This window comes from Penicillium crustosum (assembly GCF_028827405.1).
Source record: "Penicillium crustosum strain IBT 35664 chromosome Unknown utg000002l_segment0_segment0, whole genome shotgun sequence".
Lineage (NCBI taxonomy): Eukaryota > Fungi > Ascomycota > Eurotiomycetes > Eurotiales > Aspergillaceae > Penicillium > Penicillium crustosum.
This window is the reverse complement of record NW_026623123.1, coordinates 729,732-750,180: the sequence shown is the minus strand read 5'-3', so window position 1 is coordinate 750,180 and position 20,449 is coordinate 729,732. Positions and strand designations below refer to the sequence as shown.

Sequence of the window (20,449 nt, the reverse complement as noted above, 5' to 3'; positions counted from 1 at the left end):
ATTTGTATAATTTTGCATTAAAAGCCACGGTCAATTAATTCCCCCGACGGGTGAACTTGATATGTGGAGTCCCGGCAAGGCTGTCGGTTAAACCTCAGGTTTGCCGCTTTTTCGGCTATATTATTGTCCACGTCATTTCCCTTGAGTATGTTTGCTTATTTAAAAAAGTATCCTCGCCTTAATCTATCCTTATAACTCACTCATTACCAAAAGAAAATCTGTACTATGGCATCTAATCCGAATGCCGGCGGTGTCCAGTTGACCTTCCTCACAACGGGAACGGTACGCATTAGACCTTCAATGCGCTCGCAACCAGTCAGCAAATTCGCAATTTTTCGACGTCTCCGATCTCTTTGTGACAAAAAATGGACTGAGCCATTGCCCGTTGGGGTATTTCTCATTCGCCACCCTGAAGGTCTCTTCCTCATGGACACTGGGCAATCTCCATGCTGCAACGACTCCGGGTATTTCCCGAGACTCGCCGTCTTCAATGGACTCCTAAGCGAATTCACCATTGAGCGCCAAGACGGAATCCTTGAACAACTTCACAAGCTCGGAATCAAGGCGACCGACCTCAAAGCCGTGATTCTGAGTCACCTCCACAACGACCACGCGGGTGGGTTAGAGGACCTGGTTGCGGAAGCACCAGATTTACCTATTTATATCAGCCGTGAGCATTGGAATGCCTTTGGGGAACATCCTACCTTTGCAAGTATGGAGGGAGCGACGCCCAATCATTGGCCAAAGGAATTCTCACCAAAGATTGTGGATCTGCAGGACAGACCCCTTGGACCCTGGAAACAATCTTATCCCGTGACAGAGGATGGTAAAATTGTGATCGTTGATACCTCGGGACACGTTCCCGGGCATATTAGTCTGGTGATATACGGCGACGGAGAAGATGGACAGAGTCAGGTCACATACTTCCTCCCTGGGGACGCAACATATGGCCTGGACCTTTTGGACAAGGAACAGCCTGATGGAATTAACGATGATCCTATGCGTGCTTACCAAACGCTCAAAACCATCAAGCAATTTGCCAAGGAAACTGATGTGGTTGTCTTGCCTAGCCATGACATTAACACGCCTCGCTTGCTTGCTGAGCGGACCGTCTACCGCCCTCAAGAGAAAAAGTGATTTTGTTCTAATATCCTATACAAGATTGTGTGATCCGAGGGAGGAAGGTTATTTAATAATATGTATCTAAAGAGATAGGGCTATTTTGCCTTTGAATTTATGTAATATTTGTAATATCTTACTGACTATATCCATGGATAGTTCTCTATATGAATCATCAGAACATGATGTACTCGTTATATTAAGCTGCGTTTAGGAGTAACTCTTGGGAACACATGTCTCGCCTTCTGTCATACCAACCCAGTTCCAACAAGCCTCCCAGATAGCCTCACACTTTGCCTCGTCTTCACTTACGCGCGCAGGAGGCTGGGGCTTCCTTCCATTGAAATGGCCTCTCACTGATGCGTACTCAGGGGCTAAAGCCAGCGCTAGAACATCTCGGGCTGAGTCCGAATTTGACCGAAGCCTATAAGTGAACAGCTTGATCACTGGAAGTAAAAGCGCAAAGAGCCTGAAGAAGATACGAATGACCGAACGCTGTGCGACATGGGCCCGGGAGCCCACAAGACCACCTGGGTCCATAGCAGTCACGGTGATCTTGTTGAATTGCGGATTCTAGACACAAACTTAGTGCAATCCCCATCACTGAAAGAGAGAGAGTTGCTCATACCTGTTGAAGTCGTTTGTTCATACTCTGCATAAACATGACATTGGCCAGCTTGCTGTTTGCGTATCGTTGCCAGCCCATATCATGTTCCGTTCCAACCTCATCTGCACCAGGATTGACTAATGTATCAAGACTGTCGCTAGAGGGGAGGTCTGCACCCAATTTGGAAAGAGGGTTGAAGTGTTCAGGGTCGTGAACTTCAGAGCTAAGCATAACCACTCGGCCTGTCTCAGGGTCCATGCTCCGCAGAAATTTGAGAACCAGCAAATAATGCGAGAGATGATTGACTTGGAATGTAGATTCCAACCGATCTTTGGAAAATTGCTGACCGTCTAGCGACCATGTGAAGGCATTGCAAATGATAGCGTGAATGGGTGGAAGTTCGTTAGATTCCACCAGGCCAGCAATTTCGTCCGAGAATGCTCGTACTTCCAGGGTAGAGTTCAAATCCACACTTTTGATTAGGAGTTTGCTGGAAGGATACCGGTGCGCAAGCTCTTCCAGTCGAAGTAACTGAGGACTTCGGGGGGATTTCTTTGCATTTCGGACAGTGCCAACAATGGTCAACGAGGGATGTGATGACAGAAGTTGTTGCACGGCTTCAAGCGCGAGCGAGCCGGTCGCACCGGTAATAATCACTGTCCCCGCCATATTTGCGAATTTCCAAAAAAAGAAAATGAGAAAATGATTGAGAGGGCAGAAAGAAGTATAGTAATGATGCTGTAATTGGAAATAGGGGACAAAGTAACCAATCACAAACATTGCCGAACGTTCGGCTAAGTTTGCGGCAGTCAATCCGCCTAATTTGAAGGCTTGAGGGCTTAAGTCTAGCCCTCGAAAGGGGAGCCGAAGGATTTTGAGATACTTAAACCAATGCATCAATGTATCACACCGAATTGTCGTATCCCTTTAGTGGTCTTTTGGATGTCTTTTTGAGATGTCTTTTTGAGATGTCCTTAGGTGTGTACTATGTATACATACGAACGCGGCGAAAAAAACGTACTCTATACAAAATATTATTTTCTATATAACCTTTGATAGCATATTCACCATAGAGACCAAAGACCCCCAAGAATAATCTATCGGACTACTCCGAAATGGAACTACATACTCCGTACACTCCCCCACACAACCATATGCGGCCCCACCCCGTCTTTCGCAACGCATCCGCCCCGCGTCTATAAAAGAACCTCAACAAAACTCAAGACTGTTAAAGCCATAAACCACAGCCTCAAATCAGCTTGTAAAACATCAAAAATCAAGATCAGTCTCACACCAAGCTCCAAGATGGCAGAACAATCCAATCAACCCCAACAAATGCACAACATCAATCACACAGACCTCCAAAATTTCGTCAAGCAAATCCTCATCGCAAACAACACATCCCCAGCCCACGCCGAAATAGTCTCCAAATGTCTCGTATCAGCCGATCTCCGTGGCGTAGACACACACGGAAGCAACCGCATCCCCTCATACATGGAGCGAATCCGACAAAACGCGCTTGACCCAAGCGCCGTCCCAACAATCCGACAAGTAACGCCCGCCGTCGCGCAAGTCGACGCGCACAACGGGTTCGGCTTCGTGGCCGCGCACGAAGGAATGAAGCTCGCTATCTCGATGGCCCAGACCTTCGGCATCGGGATGGTCTCTGTCAAGCATTCGAATCACTTCGGCATGTCCGCGTGGTTGGTGCAACAGGCACTAGAGGCTGATATGATGTCCCTTGTGTTCACGAATAGCTCGCCTGCGCTGCCAGTCTGGGGCGGGAAGGAGAAACTGATGGGTGTCTCGCCGATTGCGTGTGGAGCACCGGCTGGAGAAGGTAGACCGTTTATCTTGGATATGGCGCCTTCCATTGCCGCCCGCGGGAAGATTTACAAGGCGCTTCGACGTGGGGAGAAAATTCCTACCGATTGGGCGCTTGATAAGGATGGAGGAAGGACGGATGATCCTGCTGAGGCCCTGCAGGGTGTTATGCTGCCTATGGGTGGGCCAAAGGGGTCTGCGTTGTCTGTCATGATGGATGTTTTCTCTGGTGTGCTTTCTGGGTCTGCTTTTGCTGGACATGTTACCAACCCATATGATCCGTCGAAGCCAGCTGATGTGGGCCACTTTTTGGTGGCTATTAAGCCGGATTTGTTCATGACTATTGAGGAGTTCAAGGGGAGGATGGACTATCTTTATCAGCGGGTTATTGATTCGGAGAAGATGACTGGTGTGGATCGAATTTATTTCCCTGGGGAGATCGAGATGATTACCGAGGAGAAAAGATTGGCGGAGGGGATTCCTTTCGCCATGGCTGAGATTGACAGCTTGAATAAGGAGGCCGACTTGGTAAAGGTCGGACATTTAAAAGTATAGAGTAAATAAATATGTGTCTTGCAATAGGAGGAAATTTGTATTATATATTGCGATATCAGTCACCTTACACTATATGTCGAGCACAGAGCAACTCCGAGGTAAATATATCTTCGCGTGGCATCATATTGTGAAAGCTTTAAGTCAAGTAAAATCAATGTCCTGACCACGCTACTGGTCCTAGGAAATAAAATAACGAGAACTAGCAACAGAACAGACACAGGGCTGAACAACTAGCCACTAGAAATACCCCACCTTAAAAGGAGAAAGCCACACATTAAGATACATAGACATAAATGAAGAGGAAAAAAAAAAAACGATCCACAGAATGGAAATAATGTCACAATTGAATTATCATTGACAGAGCCTCCCATGGAGGAACAAATAAAGCTAAGAGGGGACAATGAGAAATGAAATAAAAAAGGTTCAAAAGGATAATAAAATGCTCTGAACAAGAACACGAATGAGGTCTCACTTTACAGCCAGAGATAATAGTAACAGTAGAAGGGAATGCAAATCACATATGGGGGTAAAACGGGGAGAACGCAAACAAAAGCAGAACATTAGGAAGCAAGGAAAATGTAGCTAGACAAAGGAAATAAAGAAAATGCTAGATAATTAATCAAACATCCAACGGATGAAGAGGAATCGCTCCATGCATAAGAAGAAGACAAAAGCAGGGTATCACGGGGTATCCAAACAACCTCGCTGCTCTTCAAGCAACTCAAAAGAAGCATATGAATGATAGGGTTTGAATCTGCTTCCAAGATCAAAGCTTGAACCGCAAGTGTTTGATCGATCCAATCTCAGTGGTTAGGGCATTTGAGATGGAATATTGCTTTTTATCTATTGGTGAAACCGCAAATCAAATGGTAATCAACGGTCGTCACCAGCGCGGGACTTGGCACGTCTTCGGAAGAAGTCCATGACTTTGCGTGCTGCCCCAGAGCTGCCGGAATGGTGAGAGCCATCGCGCTCATATTCGTAGGCGTCGGCGAATTTGCGGTGGTTTTTCTGCAAAACACCCGGCCCACGCCCTGATCGACTAACCTGCATCGACTGCCTAGGCATGTTGTCATACGGGCCGTTGTAATCATCGTAGTAGCTTGGCTTAGACGGGTGGTTTTGACGACTGGGGAGGTCTGCGGAGTTCTGGTATACTTGCTCAGCCGAGGGAACTCCAAATGAACCACTCTGGTGATCAAATTGAGATCCGAGGTCTGCAAACTGCCGATCGATCTGCGCCTCGTAGCTAAGCGGCTCAGGTTCGTTGTGTACATCCTCACCGGGTCCCTCGTCAACTATTCCCATGGCATCTTGAGTGCCATAGCTTGTTGCCCGAGAACGACCTTGCGTCGGACCGGGGCCCGTGGCGGGGCGTTGTGGGGAACGGGGATCAACAGGACGAGGGATTTGTGAGGTTTCTTCGGGGGTTTGAGCCCGGGTATTAGAGAAACCTCGGAATGAGAAAGACTGCGGGAGTAATGAGAATCGACGAGGGCGACTTTCCGCACCAGCCTCGCTCGTCTTGCGGTTGTGGGGGTACTGCATTGAGCGGCGAGAGTCCATAGACATTCTAGAGTTTTCTCTTGGTAGAGGATCCTTCATGCTGACAGGGGGTAACGCTTGTCCTGCTTAGTACGGGTGGCATTAGATTGCGTACGGCCACCCAATATTGAACCAGAACGACCGAAAAGCTTCTCGCCTAGGCTGGAGACAGTATTGGACCTCTTGTGGCCCTTTGGCGGCTCTTGTCGAGGAGTAGTATTGAACGTTGAAGGCAATTGCTGGTTCTGGGTGCTTGGACGACCTATAGATGTGCTCGATGCCTGCGCAGGGTCCTGTGCAAGGGCAAATTGCCTGCTCTTGGGCTGTGCTAGACGGCCTTCTGTGTTAGTTGCGGTAACAGTGGGGGCCACTGGTTGTCCATAGGAGCCCCGAGAAGGCAAACGACCAGTGTTTCCAAGGGAGTTCATAGATGCGCCAGTGGCTGGCCGAGGCCCTTGGGGGATGGCATTCGGCTGCGACCCAGTCAGTCCCACATTGTCCGAAGTCGAGCGCGGGAAGTGTCCTGGAAGTGGTTTGTTGAGATTGAGTGCTGGTGCATCTGTAGGCTGGTGTGCGAGTTCCGTGGGCTGTTGCACTGAACCCGCAATTTGGGCTTCCGATGGGGCCGGGGCTCGGCTGCGTGATGCAGACGGCTCCGCCGGAGGCTCTCCTCGTGTCGTCTGTGATTGAGGAGCAACATATTCCACTTGGACCGTCCTCCGCTTGGCATCGCGGGGAGTCCTGGACTTTTCGGGCGGGGGTCTTGAGAAACATCTCCAGCGTGATGGTTTAAACCACCAACAGCAGTTGCATTGGTCTGGTGAGTCTTCGGTGGTTCGCGCACTGAGGCACTACGGACAAGCGGCGGTGCTTCCTTTTGAGTTTCTGTGGATTTACGTGAGTAACTTGCACCTTGACCACTTGTAGGAAGCAAATCCTTACCAGACGGAATCGTTGTGTTCGCAATGTCCACAACGTTTGTCGTGCTGCTTGTGATGTGAGAGACAATGTTCGAGAACTCGCTGAGCCAGCTGTGGCGGGCAACTTCGAACAAGTCTGCACGTTTCCGAGGATCGGGAACCAGTATCCGTCTCAATAGATCGCGTGCATGTGGTGTGACGTATTCCGGGAACGTGAGAGGAGTAGTCACAATATATTTGTACAGAAGATTGATGTTGTCGCCATCTGGATTCGCTGGGTCGTCATCGAAGGGTAGGTATCCTGCTAGCATGGCATACTAGATTCACAAAGTTAGTTGAGTCGGATTCTCATGGATGTAGGGAAATCATACCAAAATCACACCACAGCTCCACACATCCACCTTCCGCCCTGTGTATAAAGAATCGCTCACGACAAGCTCGGGTGCTGCATAGCAGGGACTACCACAGCTGGTCTGCATAAGATCGCCTCGTCTTAGCCCATTTGCGCCAATCTTGTCCAGGCGCTTCCGTTTCACATATTCTTTGTTGGTCAAGTTGTACTCGATTTCCTCGTCCAGAGGATCCACCGGGTCGAATGTATTTGCAAAACCAAAGTCCGTAATGATGATGTTGCGATTCCGATCGAGTAGCAAGTTCTCTAGCTTGAGATCACGGTGCACAATACCCTTTTTGTGCAGGTAACCAACCCCGGAAACCAACTGAGCAAACAGGCGGCGTGCGGAATTATCCTTGAGGTATCGATTATTTAAGATGTAATCAAATAGTTCACCTCCTGACGCGTATTCCATAATGATACCAATATGACGATCGGTTTCCACCATTTCGTGGAGGCGCACAATGTTGGGGTGTGCTAGCTCACGTAGAATGGCGATTTCACGGTAGATTTTCGGTAGTCGACTGGGGTTGGTCCCCAGCGTGTCTCTCCGGATGAGCTTGATTGCCACCTGGATACTGCCATCGCGCTTCCACCCCAGCTTGACCTTTCCAAACTCGCCCTCGCCGAGGGTTTGTCCGAGAATGTACGAGCCAAAAGTGGTTTCCTTGCGCTTGATAACGTTCCCATTATTGTAATCGTGGCGACTTCGAGGCCCACGAGCCTCCTCCGCACCGTCGGCGGTGGCTGCGCCGAATCCGGATGAAGATGCATTTTCTGTGCCAGCTGGTCGTACCTGTTCTCTCTCTTGGTCGATAAGATGGCCGTGAGCCAGCACAGAATCGACTTCCGCGCTTGGCTCTTTTACAAAGTTCCCTTGGCCATGGATACTGTCCATTTCTGACTCGGTGGGGTTTGTGACGGGTGCGTTCCTTGATTGTTGCACTTCGCGTGATGTCTCTTCAGGCTGGTTCCTCCGTGATCTACCATTTCGGTCGTCGCGCGTACGATCACGGCTTTCTTTTCGATCTGACCTGCTCTTTCCTTGTCGGGAGCTACTCGTTTTATCTGTAGAGGTTCCATTTGGACTGCGGCGACTGTGGTGGGTGGAGGAGGTCCTCGGGGGAGGAACCGGCGGTGTACCTAACATATCGGGATATGGTGCGCGCGCATTCTTCTGTGTGGAAGATGATGTGCTAGTCGATACTTCTGAGGCATGAGCGGGGAGTGGCACGGCCTGCTGACGGGAAGTGTTCATAGCCGAAAAAAGCTGTTTGGGACCGGCCTCAGAAACGGCTAGTAGAAATCAGCAAGGTATTTACGAAACGGAGTGGTTTTGATATAGGACAGGTATGCGCTGTAAGGCAAGTTGCATTGTGGCTGATATCATACCTTCGTCTGGTAAATGCGGAAAGCCTCAAGAGACTTGCTGTGTGATTGTCCGAGGAAGCTTCTGCGGGCACTCGTTGGCAGGATTCCTGGTACCAATTACGATTGGTACAATTGGCGCGAGGGAGCACAATGCTCTGCCGGGGGCGTCTGGCAAAAGTCGAGGGGTTGGGGCGACCGGTCGCACTCGCCAGATGGCTACTCAAAGCGCAATCTGTAGATACTGAGATATCCGTTAACTCGAATTTTCCCCCGATTCTTATCGATAATCGCCAAAAATGTGCCCTTTTTGCCCAAGAATGGGGGGTGGGCAACTGACAGCAGGAGATCGATCGGAGGAATGGGGGGGCTAGCTTACGACCAATCGCGCAAAAAACCGTTGGATGAGAGTTGAATATCACCAAAGACACCAGGTCGCGACCTTCTTCGGGTGTAAAGACGCGTCGAAAAACAACAAGTTTCTCGAAAAACGAAAGGAAAGCTAAAGATACCTGCACTGCAGTACTCCAGAGTCCCCCCTCTGGCCAGACCCACGATTTGGGGTTTGGGGTCGCACGTTGTCCAAGAAATCGAGCAAACGCGGTAACAAATGTCTCAGACGCGATTGCGGACCTGATCAACAGAACTCTGATTCAATTGCGATAACAGTTGAACATCGTCGAAGATGGGATACTGAGGGGCGGACAGGGGCCGCGAGGGGAGGAAAAAGACGGGAAGCACCGGTCGGGGATCCGAGTCGAAAAAGGGGGAAGAAGATTCCCCCCAAAGAACAGAATTAAAGAAACAAAAAGAAAAAAACACAAGAGCAAAAGAAAAAGAAAAGCCCCAAGGGTAGAGCTGAAGGCCGAGAAGGTGAAGAGGGAAAAAGAGGAGGTGAGATACGAGTGGTAGTTTCTCTTAGTCTGGGGGAGGCGGGTCTTTGGCTCTTGAGCCTTGGATGAGGGTTTGGCTGATATGACCACTTGGATACATAAGAAAAAATTGAATTTCTATTTAATTATATATAACTTTACGTTGAGAGAGAGAATGGGCCAGAGAGAGCTAATTCAATATTATACTGGTATTTATAATAGGCCTATGTTAAGTCTTTTGAAATAAAGAGAATCTATACATATACATAGGGCCGACGCCAGCTACCCAAAGACTTTGGGGGATTATGATACATCCAGGATAGTGACGACAAAGACAAAGTAACTTATTCCTGTGCGCGTACGGAGTGGATTCGATATTAATTGCCCATATATTGATCGTGAGTCCCTTGCGCCAGTAGCTACACCTGTGCTAAAAAGGGCTCGAGTCCCGAGGGATGCTCACATGTGTGAAAGAAGGGAGAGAAAGTGTACGGAGTACGAAGTACAATGGACTGTGTTGTGTGGATTTGACAGACATAATAATAGCATGAATTAGACGCTAAAAGTGCTAGAGGGCTCAGTTTCAAGAAAAGAAAGAAGCAAAAAATAGGGGGTTGCACCGGCTGTTTCGAATGCTCATAAGAGTGGACACCTCAGGACGATCGTCATTATTAACCTCTCTCAGAACAGAAGCTCAGATCCCGATTTTTCTCTCCTTCTTCATTGGTCTATCTAAATTATTTTATATGAATAAAATCCAAATTTAATTTGAAATTATCATGGAAATGGATTTCAAGATCAATGCCAGATTCAAAGGTTCAGAGATTAATTAGCTGTGGAAAATGGTGTGCAGTAGCTCGGCTCCCTAGCTTACTTTGGCTGACAATTAGCGCCAGCGTATTGCTGGTTTTTTTTTTTTTTTGGCGTCGGGCTTTAACTCTTTGAAGCTACCGAGGAGTACCTAGATGGTCCGTACTCCGTACTCCGTACCTAGCTATGCTACTCCGTATATATGTACCCAGTTGAAATTGATTAATGAGGGGCCATAGCCACCCGCATGAACCCTGGAACCGGCCCCGACCACGGTAAGCAGAGCTAGAACCATGGTTGGATCCCGATCTAAAGCAGATCTTGTTCAACTTCAGGAATTTCTCATTCAACTGCAACCTCGAAATCTTAATATACTGGAACCTTGGAAAGTACTCCGTACTTACATGGAGTATATGCGGTTCCTGAATAGTCCGGCCTGCAACACTAAACCTTACTCTATCTTTTCATGTACATGTACTCTATCCACTTACCCACAGTGTGTCTCCATTTCAACATATCTGCATGCAGTAATCCATGCTAAATTGACTAAATCATTCTACGTTGTTGACAACCCCCGGATCACCAATAATACACCAAGCATAATATCAAAGACTTAGAATTATCATTTTCTCCCTGATAACCCTCATTGGGCAAGGTGGGCCATGGACAACTGTCAAGCGATGCGTTGGCACTTTTCGCCTCTACAACGTTGTATACCATCACCCAATCAATATCGGATAGATCGCCTAGCGGAACCTGGGCAACGCATATGAGCAACCCTGTCCAATGGCTATCATTGCCATTGCCCACACCACACCCAACCACCCTCACCTCCTTGAAATTTGTCTGCTGACCGGTAAACTTCGTATACAAATCAAATCGCTGCTAGAAAAGACGGTCTGCTGTGCTCTCCCTATTTGAGCGCTGTGCCACCCAGCTAGAACCCAAATTCTGCCCAATAGTCCTTGAAGAATCGAAAAATCAAACGGTGGTGATTATCTGTGCGTAAAGACGCGATCGGAAATTTATTGTGGATATGCGAGGTCATTATCTAGGTATCGAAAAGGTAAAATAGACAAAATTCAAAGAAGCTTCAAGCTTCAAACCTCAATCAAAAGATTGTAAAAATGGAAAATCGTGCCTGCTGTGTCAAACAAAGTCACAAAAGAAAACAACTCAAGCATCTCAATATACGTGATCTGGTTCCCCTCAAGCAGTGTAATTGCCATGCGCGCTAGCCCCCAAATTTTTACCGCTTACCCCCTGACATGGACGACGCGTTGAGGGACGTTGTCCCCGACGCACCATATGCAGGAGGCGGTGTGGGGTTGGGCGACGCACGCCGCACAACAGGGTCCCTGGCGCTCAAGCCAGAAGGGCCCGAAGCAGACTCCACAGCGTTAGCCGGAACCTGGCCGCCGTCACCACTGCCGACGACAACCTGTTGACCGTCGCGCATTTTGCCAACCACCATTCCCTTGGCGACGGATTTCAGAAGTGCTCGGCGACTGACACCCGTGGCGTCGATGTAAACCAATCCAACGTTCTTGATTCCGCCTGTCAGGTTGGTTGCGACGGATCCTGCCTCATTGCCGTAGCGGTGTTCGATCATAGAGCTGGCGGCGCCGGCTCCAGAGAATAGCATGTTCCGGGCACTCTGCTCGATGCCGTCGGCCAGGGTTGAGAATGCGATCATTGATTTGTTTAGCACACCGGGCTTGTATTCAGGTGGCGGGTTGCGCCGGTCGATGCCTTTGTTCCGACCGGATTCTTGCTTGCGCGCCAATGATGCACCTATGTTCTGGGCAACCCTCCCAACCTGTCCCACTGTGCGAGCAGAAATATCCGCTGCGCCGTTGGAGAGAGTGCCGACCTTGCGGATGCGCGCGTGAGTAGCGTCTGAGAATTTCACCGGCTTGACATTCGGCTGCGTCCTCTTTTGGAAAGTCTCTGCACCGCTCGCGATGGCACTTGCCAGATATGTCGATCCAGTCACGATCAGACGAGATGCTGTAGCTGAACTTTGAACGAGTGTCGAATTCTTATACGCGGGGTGCCGGGCCATTGCCAGGTATTCCTCGGAGACATTGGTGATGCTGACTTTGTTGCCTTCACCTTCTGCAGGAAGTTCTACTCCAACGGGTCCTGTTTGCGATATATTAGCCAGTTGCTAATTGAGGACGATTATAATCCAGTACTTACTTTTAGAACCAGGTTTCACGTCGGCATCCTCAACGACATTGTATCCATCCCCTAGCTCTCCGACGACACTGCCGTTTTCTTCATCCACGAGTACAATTCTCCCATGCGCATCTGCATTCTTTTTATCTGGGGTCCCAACGTAACCCTCGCCGGGTGCATAGTCAGCCGGGTTATAAGCAGTATAATCCTGGGCCTTCGGTTGCGGGGCGCGCTCAAGGAATGCAGTGCACTGAGCAAGGATGGATTCAAAGGTATCGATATCATCCTGAGACACATTGCTGGGGCCTTTGCCAATGCTAGGGAACTGGATACGAATGAAAGCGCCAGCATCGGGACCCATGTCCCAGCGGGGAATCAGATAACTGTCGGGAGGTTGGTGGAAGATCTGTGTGGTCGCGGGTATGGCAATATCAAGCTCAGGAGGAAGGTATAAATGAAGATAGAAATCCTCTTCCGGTGAATCTTCAGGCCATTCTGTCCCAGGGCCAGCAGTGGCGGTGTTGGTGGGGACCATTAGCAGTGATAGTGTTTGAGGGCCGGACGGCGTGAGGTCCTGCTCCTCTCCATCTTGGATATGGAAAGCACGGATATTATTGACGCTGTATAGCAGACGGGGATCATGTGCTGCGCTCGCCATCGTGTTGGTTACTGTCACAATTAAAGACTTGCGGCTTTCAAGATAGCCCGCAATTTAAGGTGCTGATAACACGCTTATGACGTCGTGTCGGTAACAATGGTTGATAAGATGAGAAAGAGGCTTGGGAACAACTCTAAGAACAACAAGTGGAAATCAGGATCGTTGAAATAGGAGAAAGAGATAAATCTATTTTCAGACTTAAGCCAAGGAGGGGCTTCTTATGAGATCATGTCTGGGCGCTTAGATAACTGGGGAATGACCCTGCCGGGGGCGGGACAGAAGGAGGCTGTGCTACGCCACACTATATTAGCACCGCCACATGTAACCTAGCCACACTTTGCGGGTCTTTGCAACCTTTGGAATTGCATCTGATTAGTTAACATCGCCCACCCATAACATCACCTGGGCAGCAAAACTTGCCCCCCGAGGTCATTCCTCCAGATGTCCACATTCCAGATATTATCTGATTTACATCTGGAAAGCCCCTCTGCCTACGATGTGTTTAAGGTCTCTCCGAAAGCACCTTTTCTTGCGCTCCTGGGAGACATAGGAGTCGTCAGAGACGCAGGCTTCATTACATTCATCCAAACCCAGTTGCGCCAATTCCAAATCGTTTTTTTCCTGCCAGGGAACCATGAGCCGTACAATTCAAGCTGGGAGGAGACGAAACAAGCTCTCCGTCAAATCTCAGCGTCTGTCGATCATTGGCGTTCAACTACAGGACAAGATGGATACCCGCAAACTATGGGTTCTTTCGTCTTCTTAGATCAGACTCGCTACGATATCTCACCAGATGTGACTGTCCTCGGGTGCACACTCTTCTCACAAGTGAGCGAGGTACATAAGGATCAAGTCAGCTATGGTCTCAAGGACTTTTACCACATAAGGGACTGGACGGTTGACGATCACACGGCTGCTCATGAAGCAGACCTAGGCTGGTTAAATGGGCAGGTTTCTCATATCACTGCCTCCGAGCCTCATCGCAAGATTGTGATTTTTACGCACCATAGCCCAATTACCCAGGATCCACGAGCAGTGGATCCAAGACATGTAAATAGCTCGCTATCGTCGGCATTTGCCAGCGATCTATCCGGGCAGAAAGTTCGGAAGAGTCCGCTAGTAAGATTATGGGCATTTGGGCACACGCACTTCAATGTCAGTTACATTGAGGAGGGTACCGAGAAGATGGTCGTTAGTAATCAGCGCGGCTATTATTTTTCTCAGGCGAAGGGGTTTGATGGAGAACTGGTAGTTCGAGTCTGATATCACAAATCTACAACAAATTCACACTGCATGGAGTGAGGTACGATATCGTCAGTTGAATGAGAATGATCTGCTTGCTTCATATTTTATATCCAACCTTAGGTTAACTATATATGGAAAATTCGATTTTAAAAATTGTGCCTTTTACTTGTTTTCCCCGCCCTCTATCTACTGAGCTTGAAAAGTGGACAATATATCTAGAAAAAAAATCCGAAAGGATGACCAAAAGACATGACTAGGCCACATGAGCGGCCGACTATTCTTGTATTCATGGATCGAAAAGTCGGCTTACACCTTTTATCCCTTCAGCATGTATATTCTTCAGGAAAAAGACCATTTAAGACAGGCAACTTTTAATATTTCATCGTGCAGAGCCATTTTCAATAGACAGGACGTTAATATTCTGCACGAAATACCCCCATAAGAATTGAACAGGCGTGATTATGGGAAAGACCTTCATGCCTATGAGTTTGATAACCCACTGCTTTGTATTCGATGACTTTGTATATCTACGGCCCGGTCGACCATATGTGAGCCGCACGCGGAATCCAGATGAAGAGATAATGCACACCAGCAAAGTCTCCGAAGTCATCACACCCGTAAGTTATATACTCACGAGAGAAGATGGAGAATGAGGAATATATGGGACCGCAATTACCTTTGGGCGTGAGGGAGCCTCGTAGGACTCAGCCACGATAGCGTGTACGCTACCGGGCCTGGCCGTAATGGCGTGCAAGCGGGCGATATTGGTGCCGAGGGTGCATGGACAGGGAGGGGGGCCAATTAGGGTCACCACAGCCAACGGAACAGTCTATCTCCCATTAAATATGGATGTATCAAAGATGGAGGGGGAAAGATGGAAGCGGAACATATGGAGGGAGGAAGGACCCGGGGGGAATACATGTAATCGCCACGGGACTAGCTGTTGTTTCAAAAAATAGATCTGACCTGACCGTTACATGTTCCTAGTAAAGGTCTCAAGTAAAATTGATCGAAAGGAAAATTAAACGAGTAGGTACGTACAGAGATTTATGAACTATATTACAACAGAGCTTCGGTGTTGATTACTACTTGTCTAGCTAGATCCATATTCGTGGTTCTTTGCTGGGGGGTTTTTTTTTCAACACCCCATAAGCAATATTGAACAAACTCACTGCGCGAGTACCTACTACTAAAACAATAACAATTAGGTATGCCCGAACTTCCCGAGGTTTACATGGTTGAAGATGGTATATCAGGATGTAAAAATGACCTTCATGCCTCCGTAGTCATAGCAAGCGCTATGATTGGAACTAAATTCTGATCAACATTTTCCCCGTAGTAGCCCGGCTTTCCAAGTCTCTGTGAGCCTGCTCTATCTCTTCCAAAGAGTAGTAGTGGCTGTGCTTTCGGACCTTCCACTTTCCAGTTCGCACCATGTCAAGGGCCTCATTGCCATATCGCTCAAGTCGCTCTCTTGTACCGATATAGTTTCGCAAAGTGGGACGCATGATAGACACGTTCTTTTCAGTCAACCTTTCAATGGAAAAGGGAGGCACTGGACCACCTGAAGAAGCCAACTCCATTAGTTTTCAATATATCTCAAGGCCCTGGATGTACCTACTGGCGCTACCAACGAAAACAACCTTGCCAAACCTTTTCACTGCCGCAAGGCTACCCTCCCAGGTATCCTTGCCAACGCCGTCGTATACCTACCACTTCATTTTAGCCCAAAGCATCCCAACGCGCATTTGAACGGTTGACTTACCACATCAACACCTTCCCCATTTGTCAATTCCCGCACTTTCTCGGCCCAGTTCTTCTCCTCTCGATAATCAATCATGTGGTCCGCTCCATGTTGCAGTGCTAGTTCACATTTCTCACGTCCTCCAGCAGTTCCGATCACCAACGCACCCCTATCACGAAGAGCTTGGCAAAGCAATAGACCTAATCCTCCCGCAGCAGCTTGTACAAGAACACTGTCACCAGCTTTGACATTGAAAGACTCGTTGATCGAAGCCAACGCTGTCATACCAGCCAAAAACACACCCGCTGCGTCCTCGTCCGCAACACCTGATGGAACCTTGATGACTTGGGTGATTGGAACTGCTGTGTACTGTGCATAGCCACCTTGAGCGATCCATACCACACGGTCGCCCTTTTGGAAACCGAATGGATTGTTCTCAGGCGCTGCCTCGATGATTCCAGAAGCCTCTTGGCCCAGAATCAAATTCGGGCCTTGGGGGGTAGGATAGGCACCGGTTCGAAAATACACATCGATGAAATTCAGGCTAGCAAATGTGTTTCTCACAATTACGAAGCCATCCTTTAGTTTAGGAACTGGTATCTTATCTGAGACCTCGAAGCCTTCGGGTCCGCCGATCTTAGTTAGAATGGTCGCCTTCATATGGGTAACGGTCGCCATGGTGAAGATGATGTGGTAAGATAACTTTGCAGGAGTTTAAATATCCGATTTTCTCCTCTCATTAGCGAAAAAAATAAATTCGTCCTGTATATCTCGGCTATTTGGAAAGAACCCAAAGTTTGATTGATGTCACCATCGCCACTGCCGACTCACTGCCGAATGCCGACTGCCGATTTCCATCCAGCGAGGCAAACCAGCCTGCCAAAATCTGGGGGATGTAGGTACTTTTTCCGAGTTCGATTAACTGAGAATATCTACTTTAACGTCCGGGGGACGTTGCTGTAAGGCAGCGGGTAAGTCAAAAATGGTATTCATTAGTTCATATCTGGTATAGTATGCTTGGAGAAGACGAGCGGGACCCAGCAGGCTCTCGCTAAATGAATATTTTCCGAATAGGAGTTAATATACATAAGCCAGGAGATGTACAACGTATACGTTGAAATATCAATGAAAGATGAAGATCATAGGAAAGAGGAATAGATGAACAGCCCCACGGAGGCTTGGCGTTGGGTACCTGGGCAACGTGATGGTCACTGACTTTGAGATTGCTGCCTTCGGGGCGATACCCTAGAGGTCCCACTCTCTTATAACTCTCTTATAAATATAGCACTGGCTGCAAAATATTCCCAAGATATTCATAAAGTCTCCAGCAACAATGGCTCCCCTAACAATCATAGTCACGGGCAAATCATCTGTCACCCACGCCCCAGAACGAGGTACCCTCAGATTCTCAGTAAAGGGAAATGGCCCCGAACAAGACAAAATCGCCAAGGAAGTGGCAACCTCATCGACCAAGCTACAAAAATGGATGAAATCAGCCTTTTACATCTGGAACGACGATCATCCTGAGGCCCCTCTGACACAATTTTCATCCACGAGTATCAAAACCTGGACAAAGTCGACAGATAGAAACGAACAGCCCGTGCCGAACCCGCACCATGCCAGTATATCTTTCAAAGCTGTCTTCCGAGATTTCGCCAAGTTGAACCAAGCGATCGAAGAATTGCTGGTTTATCCCAAGGTGGAAATCGACGGCCTGGATTGGAGTCTCACAGACGAAACTGGCAGCCGACTCGCTTCGGATGCCCGCAAATTGGCACTGCGTGATGCTATAAAACAAGCCGATGACTTCTCGGAAGTGCTTGGACGTTCTGTTTCCGTGGTAGAAATTACCAACGAAGGAATAAGCCCTTACAGGGCTACTCACCGACACATGATGGCTGCTAGTTTTGGAGGCCCTGCTGGGGAGGACCCTGCGCCGCTGGACCTCACCCCCAGGATATTGACGTCGAAAGTGAGGTCAATGTCACTTTCAAAGATGTGTCGGCTGTTTGAATTTGTTCGTTCTTTAGCTTAGCTAGTGAACCACGATCATCGGTTACACCGGATTAAATCGATTTATGAAGATTTCTTGAATATATGATATATCTAAATTGTTATATTCCAATGTTCCTCTTATCTTCAGTTAGCATTAAAAACCTCCCACATTAGAGTGTCAAAGTCCGGAGCCCCACTGAAGTCCATGAAGCCCCCGGGCATGGAATCATGCAGCCAACTCATAGAATCAACATGCGGATCGTAATCATCCATAAAAGAGTTTAGCGGTAGATTTTCAACACCAGTATCAGCGCGAAGAGTAGAAGACAGCTCCCCTGCCTCATTGGCAGTATTTGGTCGCTGTGCCCGTCCTGTGCTGGAAATTGATTGGTTCTTGCCTTGTCTTGTCGAGCTTGAAGGGGCTTCTAAGCTTCGGATCTTGATAAGTCTCTGAACAGTTGCACCGGATAACTCGTGGATACAATCCCTTGCGCGCTTAGCCTCGGCCCAGTATTCTCCAATGCTGCTTAGGATATTCAGGCTGATGCTTGTGTCTGCGACCACTTCATCAATCTGCACCTCGGATGCAACATGTGGCAGTCTCCACAAACAGTGTAGCATTATCAGTGTGCTCAAGAAGACAGAGTGAACAATGAGTCGGCTGTATAAAAGAGCTTCCTGTCTATAAAGATCACCAAACCCGCGGAGAAGATCTACGGCATGCTGGAAGCATCGCGCGAGGGTCTCTTCTGATGGCTCGGGAATCCCGGGGCTAGGTCTTAGTACCAGGATCATCATTTCGTGATACTTTGTTTCGCATATTTTGGCGATAGCATCGTCTTCTGATCCGTGGGGGATGTCCGCAAGCCAATTTTGAAGGCGTTCGATCATCTCCTTCTGCCATAGATGAATGTCGGGTACCGGTGGGTAGGCATATCGGGGAGGATCTCTGCAAATGCTGTGCATGACATATTTAATCTCAGAGTTGATGCGGGCGAGTTTGAACAGGTGGATAGAGAATGTCATGTGAGAAGTTGTGCGATTTCGCGAGTTTTCGTCGTAAACTGACTCGGAAAGATCACTATCAGAGACATCTGAAGGAAGCTGAAGGTACTATTAGCCAAAGTTTGTTGGGGAAATAACGCATCATAAAATCACTTACCCGAAGCTCACATGCTTCATCTCTCACCCCAATCGGTCGCCCCATCATCGTCCCTAACGTACGATCAAAGCTGTACACAACCCAGAAGATGCGAGTCCGCATTTCCTGCTCCAAGAACGAGATGGAGAATGTCGATGATGCGCGAACATCGCGCTGAAGACCCAAGTCAATAAGGGAGCCTAAACATTGATAATTCAGGCTCCAGACATTAATGTCGCATGATGGATTATGAAGCCCATATACCATTAGCAAGAGCAGACTTTGCAGTCCTTCCAAAGAGCCATCCGCACATGCACGTTCGAAATACTGGGTAGCTGCTGTATAATACCCCTCAGCCGGAAGAGGAATTCTAAACCGCCTAGATAGATCCGAGGCTGCTATTGCAAGCACCATATAGACATGAAATGCATCGGCTGGGTTGGGCGGTGCTTCATTGCTATACATTCTCTCGAGTCTTGTCATGTGGGACGGTTGGTGTAGAAACGGGTATACAAGATGCACCGAGGCAAAGTACTTTGAAGTCAGCTCCACGGCGTCTTCTTTGCGACCTGGGAGCGGTGCTGGGCTATTAAAAAAATCGGACGAAAGTGACATTGGCTTGTTCGCATTGCCATTATTTCCCGATGGCCCCGTTCGCCGGCCAGCACTTGAAAATATGAGGTTTGCTAGGAAATATCCGCTTGACGGACCAATGTATCGCGGCTCTCCCGAGGAGAGAGATACAAGGCCAATTTCATGGGCCGGTCTTGGATGTGCACGAGTTAGTTGTGGGTCTGCTGGCCCGTGTTGTAGATGGTGAGGTGTTATTGACCGACGAGTGCGAGGGCCCTGTGGCGAGATAGATTCGATTTGAGTGCTTTCCACCGTAGTTTCGAGTTGTGAGATATCCAATAGGTCCGCTTGCGGGCCATCCTGTAGCTGGACCGTTGGATCCTGTTGCTTTACTAAGGATTCTAACCACTGTACTCGCTTTTGCAGATTCGCAATGTACCTAATCAGCAGTTAGTACAGAAATGACAGGGAAGCGAGAGAGAGAGTATTCGTGTGATCAGCAAATGACAATACATACGTGCGATTAACCTCCTGTTTACCATCGTTCACACAGGCTACATTGGCCTTTCTGCACGATGCGCAGCGGGGAAGATCCCCGTCACAGCGGATTTTCCGTCGCTGACACCTCCGGCAGGCGGCGCGATTCCGAGAACGCCGCGGAGAGTCCATAACAAAGATGGCCGGATCTTTTGTGAGCGTTGGATTTTCTAATTCATGAAAATGACAAGAAACACAGAATCAACAGTGTTGCTTCGAATGAAGAGTCCGTGCAAAGAGGAAATTACTGGAATCGACGAGGTTTGGGTCAAAACGGGAATCTTCCGCCAAGGACGGATGGCATCCGTCGGTGCATTACTTAAAAAGAGAACTACATTTCAATTCCTGCCAGTCTATAACC

General features: G+C 48.4%; 9 protein-coding genes across 9 annotated transcripts; 4 read left to right on the top strand and 5 right to left on the bottom strand.

Annotated features, from left to right (window-relative positions):
- Window positions 1-225: 225 nt before the first annotated feature.
- N7487_003785 (N-acyl homoserine lactonase family protein) lies at window positions 226-1,137 on the top strand (the record flags this gene model as incomplete). Its single annotated transcript, XM_056871532.1, has 1 exon — window positions 226-1,137. One exon carries the CDS (start codon window positions 226-228, stop codon window positions 1,135-1,137), a length of 912 nt encoding a protein of 303 aa, XP_056729252.1.
- Window positions 1,138-1,329: 192 nt separating this feature from the next.
- N7487_003784 (uncharacterized protein) lies at window positions 1,330-2,395 on the bottom strand (the record flags this gene model as incomplete). Its single annotated transcript, XM_056871531.1, has 2 exons — window positions 1,330-1,692; window positions 1,748-2,395. 2 exons carry the CDS (start codon window positions 2,393-2,395, stop codon window positions 1,330-1,332), a joined length of 1,011 nt encoding a protein of 336 aa, XP_056729251.1.
- Window positions 2,396-3,031: 636 nt separating this feature from the next.
- Window positions 3,032-4,516, top strand: N7487_003783 (Ldh family oxidoreductase; the record flags this gene model as incomplete). Its single annotated transcript, XM_056871530.1, has 2 exons — window positions 3,032-4,099; window positions 4,430-4,516. 2 exons carry the CDS (start codon window positions 3,032-3,034, stop codon window positions 4,514-4,516), a joined length of 1,155 nt encoding a protein of 384 aa, XP_056729250.1.
- A 462-nt stretch (window positions 4,517-4,978) lies between these two features.
- Window positions 4,979-8,222, bottom strand: N7487_003782 (putative serine/threonine protein kinase (Kin4); the record flags this gene model as incomplete). The annotated part of the gene is made up of 5 exons (XM_056871529.1): window positions 4,979-5,727; window positions 5,766-6,396; window positions 6,453-6,535; window positions 6,593-6,887; window positions 6,942-8,222. 5 exons carry the CDS (start codon window positions 8,220-8,222, stop codon window positions 4,979-4,981), a joined length of 3,039 nt encoding a protein of 1,012 aa, XP_056729249.1.
- Window positions 8,223-11,263: 3,041 nt separating this feature from the next.
- On the bottom strand, window positions 11,264-12,853 carry N7487_003781 (senescence-associated domain-containing protein; the record flags this gene model as incomplete). The annotated part of the gene is made up of 2 exons (XM_056871528.1): window positions 11,264-12,159; window positions 12,217-12,853. 2 exons carry the CDS (start codon window positions 12,851-12,853, stop codon window positions 11,264-11,266), a joined length of 1,533 nt encoding a protein of 510 aa, XP_056729248.1.
- Window positions 12,854-13,294: 441 nt separating this feature from the next.
- N7487_003780 (Ser/Thr protein phosphatase superfamily) lies at window positions 13,295-14,116 on the top strand (the record flags this gene model as incomplete). Its single annotated transcript, XM_056871527.1, has 1 exon — window positions 13,295-14,116. The coding sequence occupies one exon, from the start codon at window positions 13,295-13,297 to the stop codon at window positions 14,114-14,116; it is 822 nt and encodes a 273-aa protein (XP_056729247.1).
- Window positions 14,117-15,408: 1,292 nt separating this feature from the next.
- Window positions 15,409-16,520, bottom strand: N7487_003779 (quinone oxidoreductase family protein; the record flags this gene model as incomplete). Its single annotated transcript, XM_056871526.1, has 3 exons — window positions 15,409-15,662; window positions 15,720-15,807; window positions 15,864-16,520. 3 exons carry the CDS (start codon window positions 16,518-16,520, stop codon window positions 15,409-15,411), a joined length of 999 nt encoding a protein of 332 aa, XP_056729246.1.
- A 655-nt stretch (window positions 16,521-17,175) lies between these two features.
- Window positions 17,176-17,877, top strand: N7487_003778 (SIMPL domain-containing protein; the record flags this gene model as incomplete). The annotated part of the gene is made up of 1 exon (XM_056871525.1): window positions 17,176-17,877. One exon carries the CDS (start codon window positions 17,176-17,178, stop codon window positions 17,875-17,877), a length of 702 nt encoding a protein of 233 aa, XP_056729245.1.
- A 104-nt stretch (window positions 17,878-17,981) lies between these two features.
- On the bottom strand, window positions 17,982-20,220 carry N7487_003777 (Zn(II)2Cys6 transcription factor; the record flags this gene model as incomplete). Its single annotated transcript, XM_056871524.1, has 3 exons — window positions 17,982-18,941; window positions 19,000-19,990; window positions 20,069-20,220. The coding sequence occupies 3 exons, from the start codon at window positions 20,218-20,220 to the stop codon at window positions 17,982-17,984; spliced, it is 2,103 nt and encodes a 700-aa protein (XP_056729244.1).
- Window positions 20,221-20,449: the final 229 nt, after the last annotated feature.